Genomic DNA, 22115 nt, shown 5'->3' on the forward strand with positions numbered 1-22115 from the left:
CAGTCGCAGCTGACTCTGGGGTTGCAGCGCTCACCTCGCTTTATTGGCTGAGGGAGCCGCCGTACAGCTTCCGGGTCATGTGGCCAGCATGACTAAGCCACCTCTGGCGAACCAGAGCAGCGCACGGAAACGCCGTTTACCTTCCCACCGGAGCGCTACCTATTTCTCTACTTGCACTTTGACGTGCTTTTGAACTGCTAGGTTGGCAGGAGCAGGGACCGAGCAACGAGAGCTCACCCCGTCATTGTGGGGATTCGAACCGCCGACCTTCTGATCAGCAAGTCCTAGGCTCTGTGGTTTAACCCACAGCGCCACCCGCGTCCCAAGCCACCCGCATCCCCTATTATGCATAATTCTCCTCCAAATTAACACCATTCATTTCCAGAAGGTCAGCAGTGACAGACAAGGAGAGCATTGCCAAAGTACAGTGGTACTTCAACAGACATTGACCTAGTAGCACAATGGAAAGTCGCAGAAAAATATATCACCAAGGACAAGTGCTCCACAATCAGGAGTATAGACAAGCAGACAAATATAGGCATAGTCTTTTTCTTTACAATCACTTGTGTATTTGATAGAAGTAACATCAACTCGTAAATCAGGAACCAGACACTGTTCCGGTAAATTCAGCATTTCTTCCCTTATTCACTGAGCTGTACAATGAAGTCTAAGCAGTAAACAAGCAATAGCTTAGAAAACTGGACAAATCTGTCCCTGTATTAATATTGCCCAATCCAGAGACCAGTTCATCCGGCTGAGAAGCAGGATTGGCTTGGGGTGAAGCAACAATCTCTTCTCTGTTTACATATTCTAAGTGTTATAAGAATTCTAAGGTATCATAAATAAAATGAATAAGTGCACAAGGTAAACACACATACATAAGTACATAAACCACATTATTATGTACAGATAGGTAGCCGTGTTGGTCTGCCATAGTCAAAACAAAAAAAATTCCTTCCAGTAGCACCTTAAAGACCAACTAAGTCAGTTCTTGGTATGAGCTTTCGTGTGCATGCACACTTCTTCAGATACACATTATTATGTAGTTATGATGTGAGTAGCTGTGCTAACGCCAGAGACACGTGTGCATGGCCCGGGGCACCCGCAGTCCCAGGGCCAAGACGGTGGGTCTGGAGGGACTTCTCCTTTACTGATGAGCAACACAGAAAGTTTCATAGCTCCACCCCATGGACAAAACAAAAATTGCTGTTATTATTAGACACCCATTATTAGCCGATTCAATGTCCAGTAGGATGATATCACCTGCCCAATGAATTAAGATCCTTACCAGGCGCGGCAAGTTGGGCCCAGCATTGGGGGGGGGCACCTGTTGTGCGGAAGGCACTCTGGCAGTTGCCGTGCATGGTGGGCAGACACTCACCCATCGGGGGGGGGCACAGAGGGTGGAAAGCGCCCTCTTTACCTCCCACTCCAACCTCACCCAGGAGCAGCGGGGGCTGGCAGCCCCCTCCCCTCAATACTGGGGGGGCTCAGCCCCCTGTTTCAAAATATTGAGGGGCTGAAGCACCTTCTGTCCCCTATAGCTGGCACCCCTGATCAGAACATCTTGGCATTCCTGTCCCAGCCCATGGTTTATCCAACTCCTTTTTCTTTTCTGCTCATGGCCTTCTTGCCTTAGTGCTCAGTCCAGCTGAGTCTTTCTCTTGTCTCCGTGACCAGACCATGCCAAGCTTTTATCACCCGTCTCCTGCTCCAGCAATCCTTGCTGGAAGGTACACATATTGTAAGGAGCAAGCCGTGAACTCACCTCTCCAAACTGGCCTTCTCCCAGCTTCTCCTTGAAAGTCAGCAGCTTTCGGGGAAACTCGGCCACAGCCACATCTTTGCCGGACAGCAAGTCCATGGTGATTGCAGGGACAGAGTAGGTGTTGCTGCCTGTCACCCCCTGCAGGTTCACAATGTCTGCCTCTGCATAGTGGGGAACCCCTTCAGCTGCACCGGGCTGGGCTGGCTTGGCAGACGCACTGCAACCTGGGAAGGGAAGGAAATAGAGGAGAGGGTCTCAGCCAAATATACTCTGGGGTCTTTGGCTGCAATCCTCAAGGGCCACCTCTGTGCATATGACCCGAACCCTGCTATCATCACCCGAGGCCCTTCTTCATGTGCCACGCTCCATGAGAAGTCCAGAAGGTGGCAGCACAAGAATGGGGCCTTTTCGGTGGTGGTTCCCCATTTGTGAATGGCTCTCTCCAGAGAGACTCACCGGGCACCTTCACTACATGTCTTTAGGTGCCAGGAAAAAAGGTTCCTCTATAACCAGACCTTTGACTAAACAATTTAATGGCCTTTTAAATGACTTTGTGGGAGGGGGTTATTGGTTTTTGTGGCTCTTAAGTATTTTGCCTTTTCACTTTGTATTTTTGTGCTGTAAACCACCCTCGGATCTTCAGTTGAAGGGTGGTATATAAAGTGCTGAATCAATAAAATGAACTTTGGACAACATTAAACTTTTTTATTATTATAGCAAGATACCAGTAATTTATGCAGTGTCTTTCTGGATATGTTTATTATGCCATAGCTCCTATGCTGGGGAAGTTTTTTTTATTTCTTTTTCTTCTGTTTGTATTCTGTTGCTTGCTCTTTACATAAATAAAAATATTTATACATACTGTACTGTATATAAACATGTTGAATGCTGCAACTTATGGATACTAAGAACTTTATTCTTTATTTTATGTAAGTTCTTCTGTTTCTGTTATTCATACAGTAAGGAGATTTGTGCAGGCCACACAGGCTCCAGGTTGCCCCCCAAACTGAAGGGCACTGGCGCGCACATGCACCTCACAACGCTGTGCAGGGCAGGGCAGCCTTCCTCTAGGGAGACGCTACACAGAAGCGCCAACCGAGGGAGTGAGAGAGGAAGGCGGGAAGGCAGGCAGTCAGGGTGAGAAATATTGAGGGGACTGGGCCCTGCTGCAAGTTGTTGGCAGGGGTGACCCAAGACCAGGCCCTATTGTGTATTTGGAGTTTGCCAACAGGAAGACCACCTGCTGCCATTAAGTTATCTTTGGATGCCAAATTAAGGATTTTCTCAGTTTCTCATTTTGCCAGTCTTAAGTTCAGTTCTCCACATTTGCACATCAGTTGTTGTTTTTTAAGTGCTCATGAAAATTCACCTGTGTGTGAATTTCTCCTAATAAACTTTTGTACGCAATTCTGCATAATTTACACATTTTTGCAGGGTAGCGCTTCCTAATATAATGTGGTTATATATATATATATTGGAAATATGTGTTTTTAGACACAGTTTACCACCGTACATGCGTTTTTGTATGCATTACGTGACAGAAGACCTACAATGCAAAATTCAGAGAATTCATACAATTCATTTTAACTGAATACGGCTGTTGATTTATAATTTAATAACTCTTTTATCTATATATTCTATGATATGGCTGCTATTTTATGTTTTAAAATAAATTTGTGCTTTTAGAAGCATAACAAAATTACCTTATGATGGCTTTTTTGGGACTGAAAGGCAGTATAAAAGTACTTAAGTAAAGAATTCAATCTCATTCACCCCCATAAAGAAACGTTGAAGCTGGGACAGGGGTTTATAGCCCAGGGCAATAGAGCAAATATGGGAACAAGATCGAGAGAGTGCCCTGTTGCTCTGACCTGCCTCTTGCTCCCCTGGGGTGAATTCAGGTAACTTGCGGATGAGTCGAGAAGGCTCCTGGTAGTCTGCAGCCAGTGGGAATATGCGGTCGTAAGTGGAGTTGGATTCTCGCTCACTGGATGATGTGGAGCGGTTATGGTTGAACATGCTGGACTCACTGGGCAGAGAGAGGCTGACAGTCATTTCGTCATCCAGCATCCGGCGAGAGGCCTGGAAGCAAGTCAAGGTTTCATCTTTACTGTACAACAGGCAGAACAGGGAGAGACTGGCTTTATGAACTGATATTAATATCCCTGTTCAATCATATTCATCGGTGCAAGCGCATGCAAGGTTTTAAGACGTACAGAGCTTTTCCTTGGGCCAGACTTACATGCTATTAAGTTAAGAAGCGTAGAACGAGGGAGGGAGAAAGAGAAGGGGATTTTACCCCCTGTGAGTAGGAAACAGCTTAAGGGCACAAGTAGGCTTCCTCAACAGACAGATATTCAGTTATGAAAGGATCTTGAATGGGTTGCTTCAAATCTTGATACTAAACTCACATTTCCTACACATTTCTGTGCTTACTTGCATGTGCCATGCTTAATCCTGAGGAAGTAACTTACTCACTTTGGCAGGTAAGTTTCTAATGCAGACTGTATCTGTCTGCAGGCTTACCTTTTCCAACATCTTCTGCCAAAACTGTCTCCAGAGTATGATTACAATGATGGCCACCAGGATGAAAATGATGGCCACGAGGCAGCCAATCAAGATGCGAGTATTACTGTCATCCACTTTGAGGGTTGGATCTGTCAGAATACAACCATAAAATGTGAGCTTTGGGTGAATTTATGAAAACTAAAAAGACTTTCATATGGCATATTGCAAGCTGCCATCTTTTGCCCTAGGTTTCATACCTCCCCACTCCGTCAGAATTATTTTTGGTGTCTTTTCAAATACTGCCTCTATTCACACTGAGACCAGCAGCCTGAATAACTAAGAGTGCAGTTCCAGCCCCTTCCAGTATTGAGGGCCACTGGTCTTCATTATGATGGGAGGTCCAGCTGCCATCAAGAGGGTGGAAAGCTACAGCTGTCCCTTCTGGTAGAAGGAAAAAGGCCTGAAATAAGGTATTTCACGGAAGGCTGCCACTGGCCTTGGATATATCCAATCTTCCATTCTTGGACAAGGTGATTGAGCAGGTGGTCGCTGAACAATTCCAGGCATATTTGGAGGATGCAGGCCATTTGGTTCCCTTCCAGTCGGAATTCAGGCCCCTTCATAAGCTTGAAACTGCCTTGGTCTCGTGGTCCCTAGCTCTGGCAGGCTAGGGACAGAGGTGAAGGCTGTTTCCTGGTTCTGCTGGATCTTGCAGCAGCTTTTGATACCATTGACCATGGTATCCTCTGGGCTGGGAAGAGCTTGGGAGCTGGGGGCACTGCTATACAATGGTTCTGCTCTTCCTCCTGGGCCGTGTCCTGAAAGTGGTGTTGGGAGATGAGTGTTCAGACCCCTGGGCTCTCACTTGTGGAGCACCTCAGGGCTCTGTCCTCTCCCCCATGTTTTTCAACATCTATATGAAGCTGCTGGGAGAGATCCTCAGGGGGTTTGGGCTGGGTGTTAACCAATATGCGGATGATACCCAGCTCTGCCTCTCCTTTAAATTGGAACCAGTGAAGACAGTGAAGGTCCTGTGTGAGTGTCTGGAGGCAGTTGGAGGATGCATTGTGGCTAACTGATTGAGGTTGAATCCTAACAAGAAATAAGTACTGGTTTGGGGGGACAGAGGATGGGCAGGTGGGGGGGGGGAATTCCCTGGTCCTGAACTGAGTAACTGTGCTCCTAAAGGATCAGTTGTGCAGCCTGGGTGTCATTTTGGACTCACAGCTGTCCATGGAGTCACAGGTTAATTCTGTGACCAACAGGCAGCTATCTACCAGCTCCAACTGATACACCAGCTGAGACCCTATCTGCCTGCAGACTGTCTTGCCAGAGTGGTGCATGCTCTAGTTATCTTTCAATTGGATTACTACAATGCACTCTATGTGGGGCTACCTTTGAAGGTGACTTGGAAACTACAACTAATCCAGAATGTGGCAGCTAGACTGGTGACTGGGAGCAGCCACTGGCACCATATAACACTGGTCCTGAAAGACCTACATTGGCTCCTAGTATGTTCTGAGCACAATTAAAAGTGTTGATGCTGACATATAAAGTCCTAAACAGCCGTGGCCCTGTATACCTGAAGAAGCATCTCCACCTCCATCATGCAGTTCAGACACTGAGATATAGGACTGAGGATCTTCTAAGAACCAGGCAGAGGGCCTTCTTGGTACTGGCACCCACCCTGTAGAACTCCCTCCCATCAGATGTCAAGGAGATGAGTAACTATATAAACTTTAGAAAACACTAGAAGGCAGCTCTGTATAGGGAAGCTTTTTAATTTTTTAAAAAATGTTTTTATATATATTGGAAGCCACCCAGAGTAACTGGTGCCACCCAGTCAGATTGGCAGGGTACAAATAAATCATCGTTGTCATCATCTAATGGTGAAGGGTTTCCCAAGTGGTCCTATCTTTGGGTCCCTCAGCTATGACATCTTGGAGCAGGAGTAGCAAAATGAAAGTAAGGGCCTCACCCTCACCCCTCCACCACAGTGCAAACCTGCTACTCTGCATCTCCCTGGTGCCAAGTTAGCATTGTTCCACAACTAGCTCATCCACAATATTCCAGGTAGATCACTTTACGGTCCACATTCTAAACTAGCGTCACACATACCATAAGTAGTAGGAGTCACTGAAGAATCAGGAAGGGCTCCAGAATTATTGTACATGGCTGCATCTAATAAAGAAAAAAAAGGGGGGAGAGGGATCCAGACTTAAACAACAGGACCAGCAGACACAGTGGTTGTTTGAAACTTTCATTTTTAAATGTGGAAAATCAGATTATAGGTGCTTTTCAAGACACTGAGCTGGTTTCACTTATCGTACCTTGGCTTAATGAAGAAAGATGCGAAAGCCCCTGATGGCCGTGCACACAGCCTCTTTGCTCCTCTAGTCACACAAACAGTGATTAAAACATTAGGTTTGGTTATGGAAAAGGCGGTTTCCCTTGGCCAACCAGCTAAACTCCTGTCAGTGGCCCATCCACACTTTCGTCTGACCTGTGATTCCTACTGATCTAGTATCACGGGTTCAATAGGGTTTTTGTCCCACCACTTTCCCCAGGAAAACCCACTGGTTACTGTTGAACTGGAGCAAATGCCAGTCTGCAGAAAACCTGAATAAAAATCTGTCCCTCTTCTGAACCAGACCTAATATAGCTCCTGAATCGGATTTCATGTGCTTCATGTGTTGGGGAGAGTCTGCTCCCCCCCTCCTTCTTTCCCCACCTAGCCCTGCAGGGTAATTTTTCCCGTTGTCTCTTCAGCTTTGAGAAGCACTTCCGGTTTTCTCAGCATGTTTTATTTATTTATTTTACTTTCCCCTGTTTACTGCTCATGTAAAACTTGTGATAAAATGATATTTATTGGAAGGGTCCCCACTTCTTTTGTATGTCAAATGACTGTCTGATTATCCAGCTTTCTGAGTGTCTGGTTCCCGGATTATCTGGTTCCCTGATTATCTGGTTCCCTGATTATCTGACTGCTGTAGGTGGGCAAAGCTGAAGTTGGGGAGAACACAAGAAGCAGACTATTGATTATAGGGCTAAAGAACAGGAAAACATGGGATTTCAGGGATAAAATCTGAGGCAAGAATCACAAGTGGGAACACCCAGCCCTGGACCAAATTGAAAACAGGGCAAGAAGACATGGGAGGGACAGTATGAGGGGGACAAGAGGACAGGCCTCAGAGACTGAGCAAAGTTTAGACCAGGCTCAGGGGTGCCAACTTGAATAAAATATGGGGGAGGGGGAAAGTAAGGCCTGCCCCACATAAATGATCACAATATGCGGCACATGCGCACCATTTGAATGGCAAAGCCCATCAACTTGGGGCGCGGTCCCCTCAAATGTGGGGGGTCTGAAGGGACCTCAGCCTCTAGGAGTTCACTCTGTGACCAGGCTCCTATGGGAAGAAGGTAGATACCCTGAGGTCCCAGGCTGCTTAGGGCTTTTTAAAGGTCTAAACCACAGGGGGCCCTTTTCAGCCCAGCAGCCCTATTCCCTCAATTGCATACCAGGAGCGGCATACCAGTGGCAGGTACAGCCAAAGGCAACAACATGAGCAGAGATGTGACTTCCGCTTGGCTGGAGAGGGGTGTGGGTGGGTGTAGAAACCTCCGAATTTTGTATGGCTTGAACCCAACTTACCCCACAAAGGCAAGGAAGAGATTATCACAATTCAGGGACGGACACATTCTGGCCATGCAAAAACACACCAGGTGAGGTGGGACAGAGCAAGGCCAATAAAGGCTGCAGCCTAGGAAGATGCCCAAGGGACAGGCAGTGATATCTGGAGGATCTCACACAGTTTGAACTGAGTCTAGAAACTAGCTGGCCACCCATGGCACAATCAGCTGTGTCTGCCCAGCTCCTGATAACAACCTGGCAGCAGCAGTTTCTGGACTCCAAGGGCAATCCCATGTAAAGTGAATTAAAGTAGTCCAGCCTGGCAGTAACAAGAACAGGAATATGTCTAACTTCTCCAGGAAAGGCCACTGTTTACAAGTTAGTAAAAGGAACTCCTAACTGACTTTCTGGTCTATCAACTGCATCCTTCCCTGGGAAAAATAGACCTGGGCTTAGTCACATCTATGTGCAATGAAGTGTATGCACCTATGCACACTTTAGACATTAGAGCGAATGCCTACATGGCTTATGAGGCAGGAGTGGCTAGGGCACAATCCTGTTCACTGAACCAATTTTGCTGCATGTACAGAGCAGGTCTTCTGTGTTGTACAGGTCCACATATCTTGTACATCATTATGACAAATACAGTTCATCAGCCTATGCTGTGTCCAGACATATGAGAGAATGAAACCTACTTTCCTAGCACATCAGGCCTTCTAGCGATGAACAAGGATTCCTGGCTCCCTCCCAAAATATCTCTCACTTACTAGGATACACATAAACACACACAGTTCCATCCCCCATCCCCCTGTGTAATACCTGACTGGAAGGTGATCTCACTGAACATCATCCAGGTGTCCGCAAAGTAGAACTGGCATTTGATGGCACTAGCCATGTGATGGAGAAGGGGCACCGTGACGAAGCGGGCGCTGGGGTTCACATCATCTAGCACCAGCACTGAGGAGATGGCATTAGGCTCCCACTCATTTGCATCAGAGCGAAAGTGGCACTGCACCTCCTTGAAAATCTTCACTCCCTTGGCAAACATATTGTTGCAGTGAACCTGTGTAATGGAGACATGAGATGGGTGAGCAGGAGGTGACGTGATCCCACCCAGAGACTATGAGATGCTTCAACTAAGGTTGCCACATTTTTTGAAAGCCCTGCTACATTAAACAGTAGAGAGAAACACAGAAAATTAACAGGGGAAGCAATCAAGTGTTATATAAATGTTATGAAATAAATAAGTAATAATACTCTCCCACTGTAACTGCATGCAAGGCAGCCACATTAAGCTTTTGCTCCTATGCACATATATTTGGGAGTAAGCTTCATTGAGCTCAGTGCAGCTTCCCTTTGAGTAATCAAGCTATAAGATGCCTCCTTCAGCAATTAATTGGTTGTGCTTTTACCGAATTGTGTTCTGGGCTCTTGTCCTGACACCATTGGTTGCCAGATCTTAGTGTATGGCAAAATTTTAGAATTTTAGCCTTCTTAGGGTCTCTGGAGAAGCAGCAGAATTTCAGGACTGAGGTCCAGAATCACAGTGTGTGCGCGCGCACATACTATTTTCTTCTTGACTGTTTTGCCACTTGTTCCACCCATTCTATCCATCAGGTTGCACCCTTGAGGTGCTAGGCAAAGCCAGGCTCTTCTCTCCTGATTTCTCCTGCACAGGCCCCTCGGGAATGAATGGGATGCAGCTTGAAACCGTTGCTCTTAATCGACCCAAGCTCTCATCAGTTTCAGTAGAATAAGGTATCAGTGGAGTGTGTCCCATACCAGTTAGTGGAAGGGAAAGATAACATTTGAATTTTCTGCATAAGGCACAAAATATAACACCTGTTTAATCCTTTGCCAGTGCCACTCTTATACACATCAACTGTCCCAGAAAAAAACAGGGCATCCTGATTTTTATCATGAGAGGACAGCAGCCCAAATGGCCACTGTGAGCTCACACGATTTCAGTACACTTTCACCCCGAAAAAGTGTTGTTTTTCATGCCCCCAACAAGTGCTGGGGGGAGCTGAGAACTTGTATGGGTAACATGACCTGCACAGGATTGCAGCCCCAGAAGATGGCGTCTGAGTTTTGGATCCCTTTGTATCGCAGGGTCTGCACTCTTCCGTGCCAACCAGATGTGCCAGATTTCAAAATGGCTGTCATCAACACAGGTCAAATGAATACACAGACCCCTTTTTTAAGGTAAGGGATTTGGACTTTGGCACACATATTTAGAACAAAGGCCCATGTGTAATTGTTTATCATAACAGTAACTCAAGTGTGTAGGCCAAAAGTTTATTTATTTATTTAAACCATTTATATATCACTTAACTACCATAGTCTCAGAAATACAATACAGAAAAGATAAAAATAGGTTAAAACTATAAAATCAGACTTCAGCTGGAAAAACAGTTTTGGAAGGTGTTGGAAGCTCAGCACCTCTGACCTCAGCTGGAAGTGAGTCCCATAAAATTGGGTCCCTCAAGACCCCAGTGATTGGGGTGGGATATAAGGAATTAGGTGATCCTTGAGGTATCTGGACCCAAGCAGGTAAGGGGCTTGTAAATTAATATAAGAATCTTGAACTTGGTCCTGCAGCACATAGGAAGCCAGTGCAAGCTTTTGAGCATCCAAGTTGTCTATTAGCACTGGTCTGCCCCAGTCAACAGTCAAGCTGAACCTTTTTGCACCAGCTGGAGCCTTCAGACCTGAGGTTTGAAACGTGGGGTTGGGCAGCAGGAAAAGGATCCCTACACACCTTCTATAAATTGCGCTCTGCTGCCAGTCTGAAGAAAACATGGGAGCCCGCATTGAATTTAGCAACTAACCTTCATGGTGGTGAAGTTTCTGATCCGGTCAAATTCGAAGACAATTTCCACATAGCCATTGGTGGTGCTCTCATTGCGCCAGCCAACATAGTCATAACCAGGCCATACATGGTATTCGTGGGTTTGGCTAAAATCGTCCAGGCCTGAAACCCCGTCTGTCAGCTGGCCTAGTCCTTCCATCATGCTAGTGAGTGGCAGGTTAAAAGAGGGGAGGGGGATAGAACACAGTTAATGCCAACCTTTTTCTTCTAAATATCAGCAAGATTGTCCTGGCTCAAACAGGAGGGAAAAGGAGACAGATGGTGGCCTCCTGTACCATTTAATGGATGGATAAATTGTGGAACTGGCAGCTGGAAACTCAGTTGAAAGTCAATTTTAGCCCCGGGGATAGGCAAATTCTCACGTTAGTTTTTGATACAGTAAATTCCTCTCACGTGATGCAATGTAAAGCATTTTTGTACATGCCCTGATTATCCACAAATCATCATGAGAGTTTTTTGTGAGGCACAGGGGGCTTCCAGGTTACACAAGGAAGGAATCTTGTAGTTCTCTAGAAATCTAGTTACAGTAGGGGTAGCCAACGTGGTGCTCTCCAGCTGTCATGGGCTACTACAACTTCCATCATCCCTGGTCATGCTGGCCATCTGGGGGGCACCATGTTGGCTACCCCTGAGCTATAGTGTCTTTGCTGGATCATTTCCATGTGATAACTTGCTTTGTGGAATAGTCCCCCATACAGGAAAAAGAAAACGAAGTTACTGGAACAGTTCCTTCAGTTCTAGAAAATGTGAATTTGTCCACATGGGAATCCCAAACTCATTCAAGCAAGTCACGTGAGACAAAGTGGCCTGCATGCCATGAAGGCTTTGCTGTTTACCTGTTCAAATACCATAGTAAAAGCTAGTGAAACAATGAATTTTGCAGAAAGGTCATTTCCTCCACAAAAATGTGATGGGTAGACATCGCACAAGGAATTTATCACATGAAAAATGAGCATGAATTCTGCTCTGGTTGAACTTGGAGGATGAGGATAATTATAATTTTGTTTGTTTGTTTGTTTGTTTATACCTACCTACCTACCTACCTATATACCCTGCCCATCTGACGGGGTTGTCATGTGACCATGAGAAAGTATAAAGGTACAGAAAGAGATCTGACAACCTTCTGAGGGCTATCTGAAGGGTTGAGCACTGTGAGAAAGGGATGATGGACTAAATGGGCCACTGGTCTGATGCAGCAGAGTTGTTCTCATGTTCTTATGTTCAAATTCCCCAAACAGCAGGAAAATAGAGCAGATTCTTGAAAAATAATCACTTTTGACTTAGTTTGTGCCGCTGGTTTAGGTTGGATACAAAACTTGGGGGCAGGTTGTTTCACTGGACGCACACATGCACTTTAAACTATAAAGTACACCACAAGGAAGAAACTGGATGGAGAACTAAAAATTATATTTAAAAAAGAGTTACACTGTCCTTTTTTTTTCATGGGGTGCTCAAGGGAACACAGTACCGGAACCTCTTTTTTTGTTTGTTAAAAAATGTGACACTTATTGTAACAACCTTATGGTGAGTACCAGCACCTATTTTTCTAGAAAAAAGGCACTGGTTACTCTTCACAATTTATCTTTAAATGTGAAACTATTGTTATGTTTCTTAACTCAGTGAGATTGGCTGTTCCCTTCACTCTAAAATATTAACTTGGCTGAAGGCTTTCCTCGCTCCCTTCCACCCATCATGCACCTTTCCCAGTTGCGTGATACTCAGGAACCCACCTGTACCCGTCGTAGATTGAATCGTTCAGGTAAATCACGGTGCCACCAGGTAGAGCCAGCTGCTGCCCTGCAGGAGCACTGTATGAAACCAGCCCATCTGTAAAGGGATGGAACAGGGGTTACTCTTGCACTGCTGCTGCTGCTGCTGCTAGTGAGAACATCGGTCTGGAAAGAAGTCCACAAACACAGAGCTTGGAGGCTGGGAACAGATAAGCTAAATGGGAAGAAAGTCTGGCTGAGGTCTAGGCTGCTTCCAAGTGGAATCATTCGCACACCTGCAAATTTAGGTTGTGCAGGTAGTGGATTTGGCACGCTTGAGCAACAAAATTGCTTTTTTTAAAAAAGCACTTACTCACCATGTAATATTTCGAAAATCTCTAAGTGGTGTAGAGATTTTTAAAAAATGAGTTTTTGTGGGAAGGAAAATGATGGGGTAATGCCCTTGAAAGTGTGGGACAACACTTTCCTGCAAACAAATGAGAATAAATGCGCAATAAACTCCAGCCCTCTGAACCAGGCCTTCCTGCAGTTCAGGTACTCTTGTACTCAGGTACAAAGAGGACTCCGATCTCTTTGAAGCTAAGATAATACTGCAGAGATTAATTAATTTAAAGAAAGTACTTCCTGTGATCCTAATTGCTCCTCTGTGGTGCCTTTAAGCTGCAAGAAGGGCAGAGTTTCTACCAGTATAAACTAGTCTGGGAAAGGGGTTGAAACTAGTCTGGGAAAGGGGTTGAAAATAGGACCTCAACGCACAAAACTTGACACATACCGTATTTTTCGCTCTATAACACGCACTTGACCATAACACACACGTAGTTTTTAGAGGAGGAAAATCCGTAGGCATGCCACCCGTAGGCATTCCCTCCGTAACACGCACAGACATTTCCCCTTACTTTTTAGGAGGAAAAAAGTGAGTGTTATGGTGCAAAAAATACGGTATTTCTTTACCCCTGATAAAGTTCCTAGCTTCTTATTTGCACAAAAGTTTGAAACAGATCTCAGTCAGTAAGCCTGATCAGGAACTACAGTTAATATACCTCTGCACCTCAAAATAAGTTATAAATATCTACTCCATATGGTATAACTGCATGATTGAAGGAGTGTCCCCTTCAAAATTCGCAATAAATCTCTGTTCCAAACCTTTGTGCAAATAAGGAACTGGGAGCTAGCAACTAAGGCCTCATCCAGACTTCCTTTTATGCTGTGCTTTCTAGGCACAGGTCCAGGCTTTAAAGCTCAATGTCTGAACAGAATTGTTTGTTTGTTGTTTTGCCCCAGCACTTTCCCTGGGAAACCCCGTGTTTTACCTCTGAATTGGAGCAAATGTCAGGGAGAGTCAGAGCAATGTTCGATTTCTGTTTGAATCCAAGGCTGCAACTATGCAAGAAACAAGATCCTTTTGGTGTTTTAAATCTGTGAGCCCTTCCATCTTAGGCTCAGGTTGTTTATGTGTGTAAATAAACCATATCTCCTGAAGACCCCATAGTCTCCACTGTTCCTCATTTCCAAAAGGAAACATCAACTCCGAATAAACACCTGGAACCCCTGGAATCTCTCACTGCTCAGAGATTGGGGGGGCATGTTTCTGCGTACTATTAAGGGGTGATTGTGTATTCTCTCTCTGTAATTCCACCCACCCCCCAACATGTACAGGGGAAAATACTGACCTACCTTACAGGGTTGCTTTCAGATTGCAAAATAATGGATACCAAGCACTTCAAACGATCAAATGAGCTTTAGAAATGCTGTACTGTATTTATCATTTTTAAGACAATTCTATCTTTGCTTTCCTATTTTATAACTATAACATTATTAATAAGTAGTTCTAATCAAGTATTATGATACAATTAAAAAGTAATAAATGAAATTAAGAACAAAAAATAAATACATAAAGTTACCCATTCTAGCCCTTTAAATTAAACTGAATGCTTTTTTCCTTCAAGCAATAAATCTTCAATCAGTTTGGGAACAGCAGATTTTGCTTTCTGTCACTTAAATTGTCCTCTTCCTGTGACTTATTTCTGCACTTCACTGGACACTTTTCTAAACCACTGGATTTCTATGAATTTTTAAAGTTCCAGGAAACATTATACATTTGAAAGTGATACACATAAGTAAATTAGACGTATCACTGTGCAAAGGAATATGCTGCCAGTTGAGACATTTTTCCCTGACCAGTTCCACACTTGCCCCCACTTTCCCTCTCTAGTTTCCTCTTTGCTGCTCTCATTTCAGAGTAATGCGAACAAAAATGGCCACAATCTGTGACCAAGAACAGCCATAATCCAGCTAAGTACAGCCGTGAATGAGAGTTTTTCTGCAAGTTTGCATCTCAGCAGCTCAGTTTCGAAACTATTTTTTAATCTAAGAAACTGGTTGTGGAACTAAAGGGACTTTCCCCTCCATATCTGGTAGCAATACCCACAGGTTGCTTTATTCTGGGATGAAATTTATTAGGCAATATTAAAGATTATTAAAACACATATTCAAATTTATCCACAGTTATTCCTACTAAATGTGTAGACAGATACCATGAAGATGTTTTGCCAAAAGAATTTTGGGTTCTGGCAGCTGCCAGCATCTCTATAGCACAGCAGTGACAATCATTTAAATATATGTCTATATCCTTATGGTAAAAATAATCTCTGAAATTTAGTTATTGCATAAAAAATAAAACCTAAGTCATGGGTCTCTAATGGACAGGAAGATCCTGCTCATTTCTAGTCAGTTTGGTAGGATTTTATTTCATACAGTTTTGTTTCAGATGTACAGGTATCTCTCCCCATGCCATCGAGTGCAGTATGGTTGTTATTATTTTAAACTGGGTGTTATTATTTAATGTTTTTAGATTTTGTATGCCCTGCATTGAGTTCAATATATTATTGAATTTTTTGTTATTGTTCACTTGCCTCTGTGGTTCCATAATAATTTGAACACTTTTTCTTTTCTTTTTAAGAATCTGGCAAGCCATTTGTCCATGTTGTGGATGGGATGCATCTGTTGCAAAGGAAAAACCCCAGAACAGTTGGGTGCAGACACTAATTATAAACACATTTGTCTAGATCACTGCCATTGTATGGAGGGTTAGCCAAATATGTTATTTTTCCTTTAAAGCGCCATATTGATTTACCTGTTCATTAGTAGTTTTATTTTCAAAAATGGGGGGGGGGGAGGGGAATCCTTGGTGACATGACAGAGGCTAGCCAATCAACACTATGCGCAGTTAGCTTCTGTTTCAGCCTCGCAGAACTACTGCCCCCGTTTCCCACAAGAGCTCAACTTTGGACAAAAAAGGTACATTTGGATGGAACACAGTGATGAAGCTTCTAGAATAGCCTCACTGCTCTACAAAAATTATATGTGCCTACAGTGTAAGTCACCCTGATAGGTCATAGTTCCAATGAATTGCTGTACTTACCTAGCCAGACACAACCATACAACTCCACCCTGAGACAGACATTCGTGGAATGGTCAGTCACAGGAATAAAGCGGATGAATCGACCAATGATGGGTGGCTCCAAGTCCTTCAGGACAATATCGTATGGATTGGTGTTTCCATCAAGCACCTGAGGGGGGAAAGGACATAAAATGACCAAGAACAAGGCTGCTGGGCGGCAGGCAGACAGGGAAGTGTTGCAGCCACAGTAATTGTACCACAGTTCTCCTTGAAATTTGCGTAGCTATTATTCTGATGGTGCCCTCTAGCAACTGAATATATAAGATTTTTCTATTTAGGTCAACTCAATTCTGCTATAAGTTTAATCAGGTGTTTAAACTGGTTGCATATTTGCTCTTTAGTAGCATGGCCTCTCCAATTCCTAGAGAACATTGGCAATTTATGTACGTTCTGCATCTTCACCCAAAACATAGATTCTTGGTAACATAAAAATTCAGCTGAAATTTTGTTCAGTTCAGGGAATTCTTTGGTCCTTGACTTAGTTCTGAGGACCAAAATGTGGCGAGAAGGTAAACAGCATTTCCATGCAATCTGGTTTCTGTCACAGTGTTCCATTGCACCAGTAGCAGTTGAGTCCTGCTCGCCCCATGACCCAGAAAGCTGTCTGTGGGCAAACACCAGCTCCCTCGACCTGAAATCAAGATGAGCGCCACAACCCCATAGTCACCTTTGATTGGACTTAACCGTCCAGGGGTCCTTCACCTTTACCTTTTTGTGTGTGGTGCACTTTGAGGCATGCATACACACGTCTGTCTGTATGTGTATAATTCAACAAAGTTGCCTGCATTTTTGGAATCTTTATGGGGTCGTCTTCATGAGCTCCTGGGCTTCAGAACTTACTACAGCATTACTGAGGGCATCTCCACACTTGCCTTTCCTCTGCTCTTTCCAAGCATGGTCCACACTTCAAAAGTCCGTGTCCGAACCCTTTTTTTTTTTTGCTTTTCCTGCAAAAACCCGCTCTTTAAAGCTCAGTCAGAGCAAACAGCAATATGTGGAAAGCCTGAATTGCTGTTTGCTCCAAACACAGAGCTTTGAAACGCAGACCTGGAAGAGTGGGGCAAAAGATAAGTGTGGCTAAGCCCTGGTTGTGCTGTTGGTTTTTATTTGCCACAGACTCTCTATAGTCAACAACAACAACTATTATTATTATTATTATTATTATTATTATTATTATTATTATCATTATTATTATTATTTTCACCCCCTCCCTACTGCTTTACCTGCTTTCCATGCCTGTTCCGCCAAGATATCCAGCGGGTGCCATCCCGGCTGTAATTAATTTTGTACATTGGTGCAAATTCATTGCCGTGACCTCCGGCATGACGGCCCTGGGTCCCAACCAGGGTGATGAAGTGCAGGGCATGTAAATCAATCTCCAGGAACTCCTTGAGGTCATCTGGTTCCACGGGGATCTCAGGGCACCATGCACCATCCCCTTCTTCTGAGCCTAGCCTAGAGAAAAGCAGAAAGTGGACCTGAGTGGCGTCACCCACTCATTTGTGGTCAATGCCCATCTTGGCCTTTCACTTCCCATGGTGCTTCTGACTCATTCTTTCATTCGTCCCCTTCCTGTGACTCCCTTATCTGGCTCGGTCCCTCTCAGCCACTAGGCCAGTTTCTCCATTCCCATTCAGCTTCTTACTTTCATCACCTCAGCACCTATGCCTTCCCTACTTGCCACTATAGATGTGCCACGCGGGTGGCAACAGGGCAGAGCCAGGACTGGAGAAGCTGGGTTGGGCTGACCTGAGGGATGGAATGGAGGACAAGAACATGGCAGCCCTGACTGGGACAAAGGGATAGGCTGGAAGCTGGCTATGACAGATGGACAGAATTTGGATAGTGATAATGGTTTTCTCCCTCTCACATGAAAGAACTCGGGGGAGGCAAAGCAAGGAACTCTTCACATCACATTCAATGATCATATGGAGTTAGCTGCTGCAAGATGTGGAGAGGCTCAGATGGCTTAAAAGGGGCTTATGTGTATTCATGGTGGTGATGTATCAGTGGTGATAGACCATAGTAACCAAATGAGGCAAGTTGAGGTGAATGCCTCAGGTGGTAGGATCCACAAAGGCAGCACATCTGGCCTCCAAGGAACATATCACATGTAGATCTTCACCTCTTCCTTTTCCCTGATGTAAAGCTTCACTCCCCACTTTATCCCTGGTGCAGCAGGTGCCATTTTGTGGCTTGCCTCAGGTGCCAAAATGTCTTGGGCCGGCCTGGCCAGCCGGGGTTGTTAACATCATGGCCTCTGCTGGCACTGGGCGCTGCTGGTCATTCAGTAGCTGTGCACCCACATAGCGTTGAATTAAAAGCCCTCATGCATTCTCCACCACCTCACATGCCCCATTCAGTGGTGCTCAGCAGTGGATGTTGGCAGCATCCAGCAAACCATCTCATGAGCCACAGCTGGTTACATCAGTGATAAGCAAAGGACACCATGAACAATCCAGCAGGAACCTGTTCATTCTGCTCTATTACTGCTGGTAATGTTCAGTGCCTGAACATTAGCACTGGAATCAGGTTCTGGGGCTGAGCCCTGGTACAAGAAGGGTGCCAAGAGTAGACCATGGGCTCTTCTGAGGATGCATGCAGAGGCAGTTTCACCTTTTTGGGTGCCCTAAGACAGCTTAGCCTAGGAGGAGCCAATCACTTTTGGAGTAGGGGAGGATGCAAAAGCACAGCCAGTGAGGCATGGGAATGACTGGGGTATGTGAATGAGGATCTCAGGCTCAAATGTCTTGGGTTTGTGAGAGACCCAGGCTCATCTCACTCTTACCTTCCATACTTAGCTGCTGTGGATTCAGACCATTGACTAGAAGCAGTAATGTCCTCATCAGGGATGTGCCCACCTGACATGCCCAGTGGGTAACGGCAGACAGCTGGAGAGAGAGAGAGAGAGAGAGAGAGAGAGAGAGAGAGAGAGAGAGAGAGAGAGAGAGAGCGCACAGTTTGGGATGTCGGTTTGGGATGTCAGTAAAGCAGTAATGGCAGGTTTTTTTAATCCAACAAAATATTCACCAGAAAACAAAACAAAAAAAACCCAGAAGTATTGGAAGAATTGATTTTAAAAGAGTTGGTTAAAAAACCTGGAAAAGATTTGGTAAAACAAACAATAAAGATTACAAACACAATATTCCATGATAATAAACCAAGAAATAGAATGGAAAATAAAAAGGATGAAGCAGAAAAACATGTGCATATTTTGGACATGCCGCTGCATGGAATAATGCATGAGTCTGACCTTTGGAGTTTGTAAGTAAAGCATTTAAACTTACTAACAGTGTGATTTGTTCTTTGCGAGAGGGACAGAGAGGAGAGGGGAACTCTGTAAGTGGACTAAACAGAATATTTAAAGAGTCTAACAACCTATACTCTTCATGCTTCACTGTGCTACATGATTGTGTTTTTAAACTCTGCTGGGAGCTCTCACTTGCTGGAGAGGGTGTTCAGCTTGTGCTTTGGATCTAAGGATCAAGCCAGTTATTTTACTAATTTCCACACACTATCTATCTATTCCACCCCCCATGAGCCCACATTATTACCACAATGACTCCAGCATAAGATAGAATACTGTTTTTCTAATCTTTCTAATCTATCATTAAAATTCCGAGTCCTAATTTATATAATGTGAAGTTTAGCTGGTGCATAATGCTACCTGTCAGAGCTTTTGAATGTGCGTTCCTTAATATTATGAAACAACCATGGATGTTTCAGTTGAGATTCCTGCATTGCAGGGGTTCGGACTAGATGACCCTCAGGGTCCCTTCAGATCTACAATTCTATGATTCTAAGCAGCAATGAGTTATTGGGGTGGGGAGAATGTGTGTATGATCTTAGCAGTGCATAGTTTATCTTTTGGTTCCTATTTTGTTTTATAAATAATAAATGCTGTATTGATCAGTTAATCATATTATATGACTTTTGCTTTAATTGTGATGTTTAGCATGTTGTTTAATCCTATATGATTTATGCTGTATTTGTTATATTCTATAATGTTCTGCCATGTCACTGTTATTTATTGTTTGTAAGTGGCATGGAAATATAATAAATCATATAAAATCATATATGTAGAAGTTAAAGTAGAACCTGCATCTTGAGCCCATTTCTGCATATCTCTAGCCCATGAATTAAATCCTAAAGTTTTGTAGCGATGAGAAGGAATATGTTTAAAATTTGTGCACTGTTTAACTGTGAGAGTCTCAGATCCTGTAAGGGCTCACTTAATTAGGAGTTAATTACTCACTTTTGAAAAAGACACCTCTGCAAATACTGATACCATGTCCTAACTTCAATCTCAATCCTGATTTGAATCTCTTGTTTAGTTAAATTCTTGAATTTTTTTAAATCACATTTGTCATTTATACCATTTTTTATTTTCTAAAGTGCTGTCAAATTCTTTCCACTAGTTCTCACTGGGTTTCCCAGTGGTAGACTTGAGTTGACAGAATATAGAGTACTCTAAACATCATTTGAAATGCATTCCCATACACACTTTTAGTCAATTATTCATTCCTGAACTGCCTGCTGGAAGCACCCCTACCAATATGTTTGCAATCTAGAATTATAATATTTGGCATTTACACAGCACTTTGCAATATTCAAGTAACTTCTCATACATTATTTTCAATAGTTTTGTAATTGACGCCAGTATTACCCCAAACTGTAGGTGGGAGAGGGGGATGATGAGATTGTGTTGCCTTCGTGGCAGAGGCAAGATGTGGACTAGAGAAGCTCCTGACTTGTAGACCCTACAGCAACTGAATAGTTAAACATTAAATACATTTTAATTGGTAAGATACAGAGACTGAGTTGACTGAGCACTGGAGGGACAGCTCAGTAACGCACTTCTGCAAGCTCACTTCCCCAACACCTTCTTCCCAGTTTGGATATGGAAAACTACCAGTGCCTACAATGTGTGGCTGCTTTTGATTTGCAAGAGACTAGCCAAGAAGCTTCAAGCAGGCCTCGAGCTACCTGAGCATTATTTTTCATGCTTAGCTGCCAAGAGAGCTTCTCAAAGGGCTGCTTGTTCCACAATGTTTACTGTCTGACCGCTGGCCTCAGCCCAAAGCTCTGTCCATTACCTGCCAGCAAACTACTTCGTAGCAAACTGAACTACACGGGATGAGGAAGGTGCAGCATTTTTGAATCACTTATGGAGCCAAACACATTCCACCACATTCAGTACAGCTTACACATCTTCCAACAGTGGTTTAAAAATACTGGACCAGAAATGGGGAGCCTGTGGCCCTCCTGTTGTTGTTAGACTCAAGCTCTCATCATCCCTGGCCAGCATGACCAATGGGTAGGGATGATGGGAGTTGTACTCCTGCTACAACTGGAGATTTGCAGGTTCCCAGTCCCCTGCACTAGAGACCTTTAGGTTGCCCAGGAAACTGATTGGCAGTAGTTTCAGGACACGGAAAAAGAAAATGCTGTTCTAGATTTAAAGGTAAAGGTAAAGGGACCCCTGACTGTTAGGTCCAGTCGTGACGACTCTGGGGTTGGCCGAGGGAGCCGGCGTCCAGCTTCCGGGTCATGTGGCCAGCATGACTAAGCCGCTTCTGGCGAACATGGAAACGCCATTTACCTTCCCGCTGGAGCAGTACCTATTTATCTACTTGCACTTTGACGTGCTTTCAAACTGCTAGGTTGGCAGGAGCAGGGACCGAGCAGTGGGAGCTCACCCCGTCGCAGGGATTCGAACCGCCGACCTTCTGATCGGCAATTTTGGTTACTGTACAGTATTTGGGAAACGAAGGGAGAGAGACTTTCTGCAGGCAATGGCTTTTCCGTGCCCCACCTTCTAGCCCCTAGAGCCTTTCCCAGACCATGACTTTGAGAACAGAAGAAGCATCTGGGAAGAGAGGAATTCAGGGGTAGCTTTACAAGTTGTGTGTCCTTGTTTCTCAGTTTGACCGTTTTACATGGTTTTGTGTGTTTTGTGGCATTTTATGCATTGTGATTTGCTGTTATTGATTATAGATTAGTAATTCTTTATTGTAATTGATAAGTGTAAACTGTTTAATTATTGTTTGCTGATGTTTAATTTTACTGTTTACTATTGGATTCTAATGGACTATTGAATATTGCTTTATTTTATATGTTGTTTATTTTAAAGTTATTGTGACTTT

The 22115-nt window shown here is 44.1% G+C and overlaps 1 protein-coding gene across 2 annotated transcripts in view; it reads right to left on the reverse strand.

Moving 5' to 3' along the window:
- The window catches only part of DDR2 (discoidin domain receptor tyrosine kinase 2), a 61968-nt gene that overhangs the window by 20641 nt on the left and 19212 nt on the right, over positions 1-22115 (reverse strand). For both annotated transcript variants that reach the window (XR_014169353.1, XM_081915077.1), the window contains exons 3-12: positions 18758-18860; positions 17193-17424; positions 15931-16078; positions 12510-12606; positions 10739-10922; positions 8727-8970; positions 6395-6457; positions 4295-4425; positions 3640-3850; positions 1769-1992 (exon numbers count right to left, since the gene is read on the reverse strand). Coding sequence is in view for 1 of the 2 variants with exons in the window: in XM_081915077.1 (XP_081771203.1) it covers positions 1769-1992; positions 3640-3850; positions 4295-4425; positions 6395-6457; positions 8727-8970; positions 10739-10922; positions 12510-12606; positions 15931-16078; positions 17193-17424; positions 18758-18860 (1637 nt within the window). In the remaining variant the exon portion in view is untranslated. The remainder of the gene's footprint in view (positions 1-1768; positions 1993-3639; positions 3851-4294; positions 4426-6394; positions 6458-8726; positions 8971-10738; positions 10923-12509; positions 12607-15930; positions 16079-17192; positions 17425-18757; positions 18861-22115) is intronic.

Source organism: Podarcis melisellensis, assembly GCF_964234715.1.
Source record: "Podarcis melisellensis genome assembly, chromosome: 6".
Classification (NCBI taxonomy): Eukaryota; Metazoa; Chordata; class Lepidosauria; order Squamata; family Lacertidae; genus Podarcis; species Podarcis melisellensis.